The sequence below is a fragment of the Triticum aestivum genome, chromosome 7D (genome assembly GCF_018294505.1).
Source record: "Triticum aestivum cultivar Chinese Spring chromosome 7D, IWGSC CS RefSeq v2.1, whole genome shotgun sequence".
Classification (NCBI taxonomy): domain Eukaryota; kingdom Viridiplantae; phylum Streptophyta; class Magnoliopsida; order Poales; family Poaceae; genus Triticum; species Triticum aestivum.
The window spans coordinates 91,137,158-91,151,007 of NC_057814.1; the positions used below are offsets into that span (position 1 = coordinate 91,137,158).

Genomic DNA, 13,850 nt, shown 5'->3' on the forward strand with positions numbered 1-13,850 from the left:
TCCACTCAAATAATACAGTATGTTCTATCTTCTCTTTTCTTTCCTCTCTTCCTCAGGCAATCAAGTCAAATCAGTGCCATTAGCTGCTGCATTAAACATATGGGCCTGATGTGTGTTAGTGCATATTTTACTATCCATGAAATGAGTTAATGTATTTTGAAAAGTGTTCATGTCAGTTGCGAAAATGTTTTATAGAAAAGATGACAAACTTAGTTATATTAAATTTTAATTTATTTTTAATAGAAAAAAGTTATAATATAAAAACAAGCATTGTACTATGTGTAGATCGGTGAAAATTGCTTGACCATTTTCTTTAATGGATTCATAATAATTAATCTAATTATGAAACCCAAAAGGCACTAAAAAATTTATGATAAAGAATAAAAAATATTTTATATAATAAAAACACAAAAGGAACAAAAAACTAAAAAGTATAGAAAATAGGGTCGACGAACACCCGCTAATCTCAGCCCAATTAGGAGTGTGGCCCAAATAGGGGAAGTGGCAGGGCAGTTGAGGACCATATCACAAGCACAAAGAGTTCCTCCTGCGTTCAGGAAAAAGAAACTACTCGACGGCGACAGGAATACGGGTTGATTCTACGAATACTCATCGTCTTTTTGCAAAATTTCAGATGGACGAGTACAAGCAGTTTTGTCTTTATTAGTAGATATAGATAAGATATAAGATATATTTCAATGGATGAAAATGTTTTGCATGGAACTAATGTGTTCCAACATCTATGAAAAAAGAGTTCATGAATGTTTAATAAAATATACATGCATGTCAAATATAAGTCTTTTTAGACATTTCAAATGGACTACAACATACAGATGTATGTAGACATATTTTAAAGTGTAGATTCACTCATTTTGCTTCGTATGTAGTCACTTGTTGGAATCTCTAAAAAGACTTATATTTGGGAACGGAGGGAGTATAATGTTGACGCAATTTTGTTTAAAACAATTTAGAGGAGATAAATTGTTAGTGTGTAACAAAATACCTCAAAATATATTCTGCTATGCATGTAATATGTTAATGTATTTCAAAAATATTCATGTCACTTGTTAAAATATTTTGAATGTTACATCATTATGAATGATTTCGAGATATGTTTTGTGCAAATGAATATCTTTGAAGTATGACGGCATCGGTTATGAAAGTTATTCATGTATGGGAAGTACAATATTCATGTGTTTTCAACAGTTGTTCATGTAAATTCAAAAAATTGTTTCAGTAGATAAAGTGTTTAGGCATGAGATAAATGTGTTCTACCATCTTTGAAAAAAAGTGTTCATGTAAGTTGAATGAAATATAAATGTGTGCCAAGCAAAACGTTCACACAAGTTTAAAAATATTATTCACATACGAAAATGGTTTAGTAGATAACAAGAACTTGATATATACTCCCTCCGTAAAGAAATATAAAAGCATTTAGATAACTAATTTATAGTGACCTAAATACTCTTATATTTATTTACAGAGGGAGTACTATTCTACTCCCTCCGCCCGAAAATAAATGTCTCAACTTTATACTAACCTTACCACACAGTCCATGAAACATTTTAGTGTGTTTAGATGAGTGTTCACGGCACTAGTTAAAATGTTTTTAAAACAAAAATGATAAACTTTGTGCTAAATTTTAACATTTTTCTTCAACATGGAACTTTGTGTTAAAAAAAAAATCCGTCAACGCAAAAAAAAGGAGGATAAAAACACGGACAAAAAGCAGCACAGCGAGTCGCAAGGACCAGGTTGAATCGGAATAACTCGAGGACACGGATAGGGACTTGTACTCTCGCCGTCGCCGAGGAGGACGGCCGACTCTTGCCGGGACTCGAACCCCTCCGTCCTAATATAAGAACAGAGGCACCCCTGTTCTCTACACCAAACAACCAATCCATCGACCAGAAGAAACACAAGCTCTCGAGACAGCTAGCGAAGCAAATCGACATGGCGAGCGGCACGCGGGGTGTCGCCGCGGCGACTATCTCTCTCGCCGTACTGCTCCTAATCTTTTGCTTCCCGCCCAGCACTGCCGCGGCCGCCGGCGTCCCCAGCATCGACGCCACGCGGACGCGCCACCTGCCGCTGCCACGCGGGCTGCTGCGCGGCCCGGAGAGCGTCGCCTTCGACGCCAAAGGCCAGGGTCCATACAGCGGCGTGTCCGACGGCCGCGTGCTTAAGTGGAACGGCGACAAGCTCGGCTGGTCGACGTACACCTACAACCCCGACTACAGCAGCGAGGCGTGCACGGCGTCTCTCCTTCGCCCGGAGACTGCCACCGAGGGCCACTGCGGCCGGCCGCTCGGTCTGCGGTTCCACCTCAAGTCCGGGTACCTCTACGTGGCCGACGCCTACAAGGGACTCATGCGGGTCGCGCCGGGCGGCGGGGAGGCCACTGTGCTTGTCACGGAGGTTGATGGCGTGCCTCTCCGCTTCACCAACGGGGTGGACATCGACCAGGTAACCGGCGAGGTCTACTTCACGGACAGCTCCAGGAACTACAATAGGTCACAGCATGAGATGGTGACAAGAACCGGAGACTCGACGGGTCGGCTACTGAGGTATGACCCACGGACAGGAAAGGCCGTCGTGCTCCAGGCCGACATCACTTACCCCAATGGCCTCTCCATCAGCGCTGATCGAACACATCTAATCATCTCATCGACCGGGCCGTGTAAGCTGCTACGATACTGGATCAAGGGCTCCAAGGCGGGCACCATGGAGCTATTCGCCGACCTCCCAGGTTATCCAGACAATGTGAGGCCCGACAAGAAAGGAGGATACTGGGTGGCACTGCACCGTGAGAAGGCTGAGCTCCCCTTTGGCGTTGATAGCCACCTGCTAGCATTGAGGATCGACGCCGATGGAAAAATAATCGAGGAGATGCGGGGACCGAAGGGTGTGAGGCCAACCGAGGTGGTGGAGAGGAAAGGTGGCAGACTGTTCATGGGATCCGTCGAGCTTCACTATGTGTCCGTCGTCACGCGCAAATAGAGAATCAATTAGTAGATATATGTGAAATAAGGATTTTCCTAGGGCATGTGCCTTTTAAATTTTTTGTTATCATTTTGTTTTGACTGATTTTATTTGGAAGACAATATTAGTCTATTATATTAAGATAGGTCTTGTTTTTTACTACGTTCATGTATTCAATATAATGTAAGCAACGGGTTTTTCTGTAGGACTAGATAATAGCAGATGTGTCAATTCCAAAGACAGAAATAAAGCACTAGCATTGTTGTGAACATCTCGATAGTTAGCATAGGAGTACAGGTTAGTATTCACAAAAAATGAGAGAATCCAATCGTGCAAAAAGAGAACGACTTTGTAAGAGAAATCAATTGTTGACCAAATCGGAAATCAATCAAGTGACTGTTAGCAGCTTATATCTGGGTCACACAGCTTAGGTAAAAGAACCATGTTATCACGAAGCATCTCCACTGGTTTTCTTTATTTCTAACCATAATCATGAATTTGCTCATAAATAAATCAAGGAAAAGATTGGCCTAAGACCTTCGAGTTGTTACCAAAAATAAATAAGATACAGGTTCACTAATGATTTGAAACTTAATAGCAGAGTCACAACTTTGCCTTTTTCAGTTTGTATGATCTATCTGTTCTAATACATAACGGGGGCGTTTAAATGAACAGTGCAATAATATTTCATATAATTCATGATCTTTACCGAGCTATGACTTGGAACAAATATAAAATAGTAGTGGCTAAACAACATTCAACCTTGTAGTTGGACAATGTTCTGTGTGCGTCATGTTTGGATCGCAGCAATTAGCATCACAATGGACAAACTAGCTTCCCGCCATACTTGCAATCATACATGTTTGGATGGTGGCCTTATGTCGTTTTAGATGATTAGCTGATAATTCTTCTGAAGTTGCTTAGTCGATAATATATATCCAACTATTCATATCCTTTCCACATGTTGGATTACACATTGAACCAAACCTAGGCTACAAACCATGACTTTGTACCATCAATCGATTTTCTTCAGGTTGCCTAGAAAAAAACCCGGGGTAATTTTGTCTCTCTTACATCATGAAACGTATCGGTAGCTTCAAACTATCCAACATGATGTACTCAGTCAGTCTAATATAAATTTATCTCTTTTACGTCATGAAACGTATCGGTAGCTTCAAACTATTTCCCGGTGTTGTTCTTTTGTAAAGGGTACTGATGCATCTCGAAGTACTCAGGCAGTCTGATAAACTATAATTTCGTCTCTTTTTCGTCATCAAACGTATCGGTTAATCTTACAACGTTGATATACTCCTCACTTCAGGCGCATACTCCATGCCTATCGATTTGCATTTGTGATCAGCCAACACACTGGAAAACTTAGAAACTTGTGCTTGATCGTCTCCAAGAAGTAGAAACTAATGAACTATCAGAAAGTGAACGTGAAGGTGATTTTGTGCAATAGTTATTCAGTTGGGCAACAACCTTAAAAAAGATGACGAAAGCAAGGCCAAGGGGTTGTGCCAGTTCTTACGAAGCTTCTCCACATCAGAACTATATATGGAATTTTATGTGCCACCGCTGCTTGGTAAGGAAACGTCTGTATGTTCCTGAAGACTAAATACTGATTTGTCAATTCTCTTCACAAGCTTCTGATTTGTGTGGTCGTAATGTTGGCATGCTCATGAGTGGTGATGAATTCATGTTGTGGTAACGAAGTTATGTGATTATCTTTTTGAATTTAACCAACTAAACCCATTCTTCATTTTTTATTATTTCAATGAGATAAATTTTGGAAAAATTTCAGAATTTCAATATCTTTTCTTATTCTTTTTATTTATTTCTTTCAGAAAGAGATAAGAGAGTATGTCAATGGTATTGAGACTGTCTTTCTAGGATGTGCGTTTATCTCTGTAATCTATATAAAATTATGGGGGTTCTAATTAATTTGCTAAACTAGTAGATGCTTACCCTGATTTCTAACGACGCCGAGAGCATTTGTTAGGCAGGGTGCATTGCTTTTTAGTAGTTCACAATGGTGATTTCTGCTATGAATTTCTGTTAATGTAATGGTATCTCGGACTGGAAGTTCACTCTTTTGACATCTTTTGCTGAAATGTGTGTAAAGGTATAGCTCTTTCATGATTTGAACCTTGCACCGGTAGAGTTTCGACAACACTATGTATGATCTAAACAATGGATGAAGATATTTATTGGAGCATTGTTCAACAAATATATTTTTGTCGAAAGATATTTCTGATATTTTAGTTTCTGTGATATATTTTACATAGTACTGCTTCAATATTTTGCGCTGGATTGTTATTGCGGTTACCAAAATATTTGAAATTATAGTGAAAATGTACAATAGCCAATAATACAATGGTTATTAACATTTAATGTCAAGACGTGTGCTGCATGTGCACGCTTACTAGTACTTAATGGCAAACGCTTTCTACCAGACATCTGGCGGGATCAATTCGTAAGGCCTATCATGCTCCATCGATTCTTTTTCAACCCACGGCATGGGTTGCTTTCCCAAATCCATTGATATATGCACAAATCTTCTGATTTCCTTTTTTACGAAACCCCTCTCGACTTTCTTGCTAGGTCCACCCATAAACCCTCCCAAACGGAATGTAACTGTCCCAAATTCCTTCATTGTCCTGTCTCCATCGCCAACCTCTCCAATCCCCTCGCTGCCCCGAATCTCTCCTGCATGAATTGACCTTGTGCCCCTTGCGGCCCTAAGATGCACCGCGATGGCGTGTCGTCACATCCATTGGCTGTTCTCAACCCCATCGCTGCCCTGATCACCTACTTCATTGTCTCTCGTTCAGTGCCTGCCCACCATTATCCATGACGGTCACAGGCTCACCCACTAGCCCGTCATCGTCTCGGTCATCTCCACTAGGTTTGGGCCCCGCGGCCTTCATTCCATCGCTTGGACGCGCTGTCTCGGTTCAAATATGATGGCAACCATCGAAGATTGCAGGATTCGTCCCACCCCACAGGCACCATCCTCATCTGACCTAGGTATAGTCTCTTATCCTTGTATAGTGCTAGTTGATTTCCAAACGTATACATGTTCTCTAGTATTATTTGATTTTCTCTATGTGCATATAATGCTTTCCATTTTTCGGAGGCTGATTTTTCTCTGTACATTATGTGGTGAATCACTAAATCATCAATGAATATATGTGCATTTGGTATTTACAGGAAAAAAAATATGTTTTCCCATGTTGGCCGCATTTTTTGTTTTGTATTGTCATGAAACGTATCGGTACCTTCAAACTATTTCCCGGTGTTGTTCTTTTGTAAAGGGTATTGATGCATCTCGAAGTACTCAGGCAGTCTGATAAACTATAATTTCGTCTCTTTTTCGTCATCAAACGTATCGGTTAATCTTGCAATGTTGATATGCTCCTCACTTCAGGCGCATACTCCATGCCTATCGATTTGCATTTGTGATCAGCCAACACACTGGAAAACTTAGAAACTTGTGCTTGATCGTCTCCAAGAAGTAGAAACTAATGAACTATCAGAAAGTGAACGTGAAGGTGATTTTGTGAAATAGTTATTCAGTTGGGCAACAACCTTAAAAAAGATGACGAAAGCAAGGCCAAGGGGTTGTAACAGTTCTTGCGAAGCTTCTCCACATCAGAACTATATATGGAATTTTATGTGCCACCGCTGCTTGGTAAGGAAACGTCTGTATGTTCCTGAAGACTAAAAATACTGATTTGTCAATTCTCTTCACAAGCTTCTGATTTGTGTGGTCGTAATGTTGGCATGCTCATGAGTGGTGATGAATTCACGTTGTGGTAATGAAGTTATGTGATTATCTTTTTGAATTTAACCAACTAAACCCATTCTTAAATTTTTATTATTTCAATGAGATAAATTTTGGAAAAATTTCAGAATTTCAATATTTTTTCTTATTCTTTTTATTTATTCTTTCAGAAAGAGATAAGAGAGTATGTCAATGGTATTGAGACTGTCTTTCTAGGATGTGTGTTATCTCTGTAATCTATATAAAATTATGGGGGTTCTAATTAATTTGCTAAAATAGTAGATGCTTACCCTGATTTCTAACGACGCCGAGAGCATTTGTTAGGCGGGGGTGCATTGCTTTTTAGTAGTTCACAATGGTGATTTCTGCTATGAATTTCTGTTAATGTAATGGTATCTCGGACTGGAAGTTCACTCTTTTGATATCTTTTGCTGAAATGTGTGTAAAGGTATAGCTCTTTCATGATTTGAACCTTGCACCGGTAGAGTTTCGACAACACTATGGATGATCTAAACAATGGATGAAGATAATTATTGGAGCATTGTTTCAACAAATATATTTTTGTCGAAAGATATTTCTGATATTTTAGTTTGTGTGATATATTTTACATAGTACTACTTCAATATTTTGCGCTGGATTGTTATTGCGGTTACCAAAATATTTAAAATTATAGTGAAAATGTACAATAGCCAATAATACAATGGTTATTAACATTTAATGTCAAGACGTGTGCTGCACGTGCACGCTTACTAGTACTTAATTGCAAACGCTTTCTACCAAACATCTGGCAGGATCAATTCGTAAGGCCTATCATGCTCCATCGATTCTTTTTCAACCCACGGCATGGGTTGCTTTCCCAAATCCATTGATATCTGCACAAATCTTCTGATTTCATTTTTTACGAAACCCCTCCCGACTTTCTTGCTAGGTCCACCCATAAACCCTCCCAAACGGAATGTAATTGTCCCAAATTCCTTCATTGTCCTGTCTCCATCGCCAACCTCTCCAATCCCCTCGCTGCCCCAAATCTCTCCTGCATGAATTGACCTTGTGCCCCTTGCGGCCCTGAGACGCACTGCGATACCGTGTCGTCACATCCATTGGTTGTTCTCAACCCCATCGCTGCCCTGATCACCTACTTCATTGTCTCTCGTCCAGTGCCTGCCCACCATTATCAATGACGGTCACAGGCTCACCCACTAGCCCGTCATCGTCCCGGTCATCTCCACTAGGTTTGGGCCCCGCGGCCTTCATTCCATCGCTTGGATGCGCTGTCTCGGTTCAAATATGATGGCAACCATCGAAGATTGCAGGATTCGTCCCACCCCACAGGCACCATCCTCATCTGACCTAGGTATAGTCTCTTATCCTTGTATAGTGCTAGTTGATTTCCAAACATATACATGTTCTCTAGTATTATTTGATTTTCTCTATGTGCATATATTGCTTTCCATTTTCCGGCGGCTGATTTTGCTCTGTACATTATGTGGTGAATCACTAAATCATCAATGAATATATGTGCATTTGGTATTTATAGGAAAAAATATGTTTTCCCATGTTGGCCGCATTTTTTGTTTTGTATTGCCTTTTAAATATCCATGATTCTAAGTAATAGTTCTTATATACCCAGGGCACTGTTTTGATGCTTCTTCTCCATTGTTTACATTGTTAGACATATGCTTCTTCGGGCTATAGTGTATGCTTCAATTGGTGAATAGCAACCGCTTCAAAAGTAGCAAATTAGCGTTTCTTGTTAAGAGAAAGAATCATGCTTCCTTTACTTTACCATATGCTTATAATGTAGACATGTAGTGTTGCACCACAACAATGTTTCACGGCATTAAATTTGTGCACCCAAATCTTGCCCAGAAAGCATGTAGATTTTCACAAATAAAATTTATATGCTTCTAGTGCATGATAGCATCAAATCATTGATTTTTCTAGTCATGCCTTATATGTTTTGATCTCTCAGTTCTCACATATGTGTTTACACCGATTAGGAGGCTCCCAGAGACCAAGCATGTCTGTGTCTGCTTCAGAGAGACAAGTCGAGTGTAGATTCACTCATTTTGCTCCGTATGTAGTCACTTGTTGAAATGTCTAGAAAGACAAATATTTAGGAACAGAGGGAGTACTTGTCAAGCTTACCGTCACGAGCAGTTTTGTTTGAACTTTAAAGATTTTCACTTACATGCACCTCGATTAATATATCTCATGTCGAAAGTCTGCATAGTAATTTTTCAGGGAAGGGCGATTGTCGATATCTTCTGTATAGTTTGGATTCAGGGGTTGCAGATACTGATTGATCGCTGGAAAATTGATTGTTACATGGAGCTCATGGATCGCCAACTGCTTGTGTTGATCCATAAGCGTGTCTCTGCATTGCATCAATGTATTGCTCAAGGAACCATGACACACAGGCGTCAACGATAAGAGTTAGGGGATATAGAACCGAGCAGCCAAGTAGCAAGTCACATTGCCTCAAAAAAAAAAAAGTAGCAAGTCACAGCAACAACTAAAGGCAGCAACCAGTGATTGATTGACAATAAATATGAATACCTGAGCATTATGAAACTTAAACCCAAGGTTTTTCTTTAGTTAACAGTCACAACTGAAATAGGCGATGCCGTATATTGTTCACAACAAGCGCGCGCACACACACACACGGACATCAGTGCATAATTCAAAACAGCATACTACTGGGAATTAGTCTGAATGTAAAGCAACTCAGTCAGTCTTACGATAACTGCCATGCTATTTAAAAGCCATGGCCGGAATTAATCAACATGCAATATTTCCAAATTTCACAAGAAAAGGCGTACGAACTGTACTAGCGGTAGTGAACATGGAATTTCATTCACCATAGTGGAGGTGGAAACAGCATCAAACAGTGCAACAGTACGTCTTGACAAAGCAGAGGAAACCCTGAAGGTCCGTTGAATTCAACCCTTATTTTTCCTTGATCTGCATGGGGTGCAAATAATGAAGCATCTTCCTTCCAGCACTGACCTGCATAACCAACAGCATATCACATCAGCATGCCGAAGTTGTAAGATTCGAGACAACAAAGGAACCAAGTAGCAGTACTGGTTGGAAGGTGTGTGGCTGCCTTACGTGCCGACACACTTCCGGATGAGTGGCAGGTCAATCTCGGAGCGAATAGGCCCACCGCGTCCCTCGAATTGCAGAACATTGGTGCAGCAAGGTCAAGAAGTCACTGGTGATTTCGTACAAGGCTAGGTACTTAAGGGGAATGAGGAACTCAATGCCAGGTGGGACCTCTGTCATGTTGTTGAGGTTGACTAAGAATAATTTTTCCAGGCTTGCCATGGCACCTTGTTGTATTTCTAGCCGATTCAGATTAGGCAGGTCTGTTAAATAAAGAATCTTCAGTTTGGGAAACCACCCCATGAGAAATGTGAGCTGCTCTCCGTTGTATGCTCTCGTGAACTGTAGACTAGTCAAGTTTGACAGCTGAGAAAGGGATGGCAGGGGGTCTTCTCTGAGCTGCGACCAAAATAGAATCAATGAATACAAGTTCTGCCCCCCAACAGCTTGAAAGAGAGGAGATTCGTCCAACGCCCCTTCCGCTAGCCGTCCTCTCAAAGATAGCTTCTGCAAGCTTGGCAGGAGGAAGTTTAACAGGAGAACCTCGTTCTCATCACTTGCATTCACGTATAGGTTGGACAAACACCGCATCTGAAGTAGAGACTCACCGATGCGTCCACAATGCATTTGCTTCACATTCAATAACCTCAAGCTTCTCAGTTGCCTCAGCTCCCCTAAATGTCTAAGAGAATCATCTTGTGCTTCCAATGCTTGAAGCGTCTGCAAGTTTGTTAGATTTCCAAGACCATTGGGGATATACATACCACTGCTACATTGAAACCCTTTCCAATATGGATCAATTACTTTCTCAACAAACAAGTGCCTAAGCTTCTTCAGTTTCACAATCCCACTAGGCAACTCATGTATGCCAGATGCAAAAAGGTCCAGTGTCAACAAATTTGAAAGCTTCTCAATAGACCTCGGGAGCATCTTCACCTTTGAGTTACGCAAACCCAAATGGCGGAGATTAAAAAGATCTCCAATAGCTTCTGGAATTGTCTTGATGGGTAGACCCCTTAATTCTAGCACAGTCATATATCTTGACTCCTTACATAGCAGAGGTAGTAGAGTGAATGATGGCATGTTGTTGTCCAGTGTAACAATAGTTCGAAGTCTGTGTATACTAGAAAATGACTGCTGAATATCCTTGTTTAATTTATGCAATACCAATCGACGTCCATCCATCTCAACATACCCCCCCACAATTAGCCTCACGCGTAACACCAAAACAGTTCTTGTGGCACAAATCAACGGCCAATTCACGTAAAATATCATGCATTCTGAATTTCTTCATCCTACCAAATCCATTCCTCTCAACTACTTGTAGCATGTTCCTGTCAATCAACTCCTTCAGATAGCCTTCTGCCACTTCTTCTAATGTGCTTTCACCCCTCTCCTCGATGAACCCCTCTGCTATCCATAACCGTACAAGTTGTTTCCTTTTGAAAAGATAGTCTTCTGGAAATAAGCTACAGTATAGGAAACAACTTTTTAAGGGTGTTGGAAGATAGATGAAGCTCAAATGCAAGACATTCCTTATGTGATCGAGACTCGAATTGTCAATCAGCTCCCAATTCAATTGGACATTTATTCTTCTCCATTCTTCCATAGTTTTATCACGCACATGCAAGAGGCTTCCAACTAACACAATAACAAGAGGCAAGCCTTTGCACTTGTTTACTATTTCCTCAGACAAAGGCCTCAACTCCGCAGGACATTCATGATTTCTATCTCTTGGAAAGGCTTTCTTACAAAAGAGATCCCATGCCTTATCTTCTGGTAAAGCTTCCAGTGTTAAGATACGCCCTCGAGAAGCAAGTGCAGCAACAACGCCTTCCCTTGTTGTTATTACCAGTCTGCTGCCCATATCATTATGAATAAGTGCCCTAGACAAGTCATTAAATGCTTCTGGTGTCCAAACATCATCCAATATGGTCAAACACTTATGTTCCTCCAGAAATTTCTTCAATGTCTCTTCAAGACATGTTATGTCCATGGCCGCAATGTTAGATAGAACACTGACTTTATCTCTGAAAAGTTCCTTGATTATACTCCTCAAGACATCTTCTCTTGAATAAGTTTGAGAGATGGAGACCCAGGCATGGTAATGGAATTTCTCTCTTTCCTTCCTGTAGACATTTGCAGCTAAAGCTGTTTTACCAAGCCCTCCCATCCCCAACAGCGCTATCACAGAGCATTCCAAATCATCACCTGCCAACCACCGCCCTAGTTTTTCTCTGTTCTTATCCACCCCCACTAGATCTTCTTCATCAAGGGAACGTGAAATGTTTGCTAGATCTTGGGACCTCTTGACAATGTAATTCGAGCTACTAGTATCGCCATTGATTATCATGGGAACCCAACGGTTTTTTGTCTCTGACAGGTGCATAAGGTCTTTCTCTATTTCCTTCACCTTGAAAGCTATCTGGTTCAAAGAAAGAAGAGATCTTGGTTTTCTAAACCCTTTTTTCAGGTAAAAGCAACAACCTATATCATGTTCCCGACCAACTAGATACAAGTACTCATCCACCATGTCCTCCATCACATGTGCTACTTTCCGTACCTCCTCCAACCATCCCTCGTATACTTGATTGTTGCGATTTCGAATGTCCATTTGACAGAGAACATCATGCATCACGCGAAGCTCCCTCACAACACGATTCATGCTGCCCTGTAGCTCTAGTAGCTGTGTCCCATACTTCGCAAAATGTGCGCTGGCCTTGTTCGCTGCTCCATTTGCCAAGGCGTTTCCGATCTTTTTAACGGCTAGTAGAATCACAATCTCTGCCATTTCTTTCTGATATTCACTGACGTCTCACTGTTTGGTGGTGAACTACTTGTATTTTTTCTTAAATATAATAAGAATGGCCACTGCAAAATGAAGTAACTGATGTATTAATTAAACTATTTCTTCTAACATTTGCCAGAACACTTTAAAACCCTCCAACCACGATGGAGAAGTGAAATAAGAAAAAAAAATCATCCTAAACTCTTATTACAGATAGTTAACCTACCTAAGTCTAACCCACATACTCAAACAAAACAGTACTTACAAAAGAAAGATCATTTTTATACACTTGGACTATGCTATAGTCAACTGTGTCAAACTGAATGTGATTAACTAGCAAGAAAGAATGACACTCAACCAAGTAACCTAGCATGCATGCTCCGCTTCCATATACGCACAGGTCATGTTAAAATGACCCGAATGTTGAAATTTGAACCAAGAAAATGGGGAACCAATCTCAGTAGTCGCCAGCTTGCGAATATCAATGTTCTATTTTAAGAGGTTGACTAATGTAACAGTTCAGGGTATATTTCCATATTTTTCCCAATATCTATCTTACAATATCTTCAGATGTATGGAGAAACAAATGGCTAGAGCTATTGATTAAGCAAAGATGTATCACAATACAGAAAATGAATACGAAAGCAAAGCTATGATGTCATGGTAGTCATTAAGAGGTGTCAAATATATTGTACTGTAGCTAATGATTTTAACTAAAAGGATGGCAATCAAAACCTGAGCATACCTGCCAACTTGCTAGATCTTTATTTTGGCACCATCACAAGTTAAGAAGCTCGTCCTTCTTCCAGGAGAAATCTTTATTGTGCTTATGGTGCTGGAAGAAATCGCAATGCATTAATCAAAAAGTATACCAGGCTTGCTAACTTCACAAGATACAGCAGGAGTAATACTTGTTTTGCACTGAGGGAGATTAATTGTTCTGTGTACTACCTAACATAGCAAGAAAACTAGGGACAGATGACGCACCTGCCTTGTAATGGCTTAGATCTGGTCCATCTTGTTGACCTCCTTGTGTATTTCTGAATCTGATACCATCAGAATAGTTTCATGGATCCTCACAGAAAAACAGAGAGACCTTGTGCTCGGCTGGTCCTGTTGTAACTGAAGCTTAATCTTAGAGATCCTGAACTCTCATAGTCATGGGTATGACTGGAGAGTGTACTA

The 13,850-nt window shown here is 40.5% G+C and overlaps 1 protein-coding gene and 1 pseudogene across 1 annotated transcript; one reads left to right on the forward strand and one right to left on the reverse strand.

Annotated features, from left to right (window-relative positions):
• The first annotated feature begins 1,876 nt into the window (after window positions 1-1,876).
• On the forward strand, window positions 1,877-3,117 carry LOC123168296 (protein STRICTOSIDINE SYNTHASE-LIKE 10-like). Its single transcript, XM_044586168.1, has one exon. It carries the CDS (start codon window positions 1,954-1,956, stop codon window positions 2,998-3,000), a length of 1,047 nt encoding a protein of 348 aa, XP_044442103.1. The 5' UTR covers window positions 1,877-1,953; the 3' UTR covers window positions 3,001-3,117.
• A 6,429-nt stretch (window positions 3,118-9,546) lies between these two features.
• On the reverse strand, window positions 9,547-12,668 carry LOC123170878 (disease resistance protein RPM1-like; annotated as a pseudogene).
• Window positions 12,669-13,850: the final 1,182 nt, after the last annotated feature.

Bases quoted from the DNA above. Each gene is read 5' to 3' on its own strand.
- LOC123168296 (XM_044586168.1), top strand. From the start codon at position 1,954: ATGGCGAGCGGCACGCGGGGTGTCGCCGCGGCGACTATCTCTCTCGCC.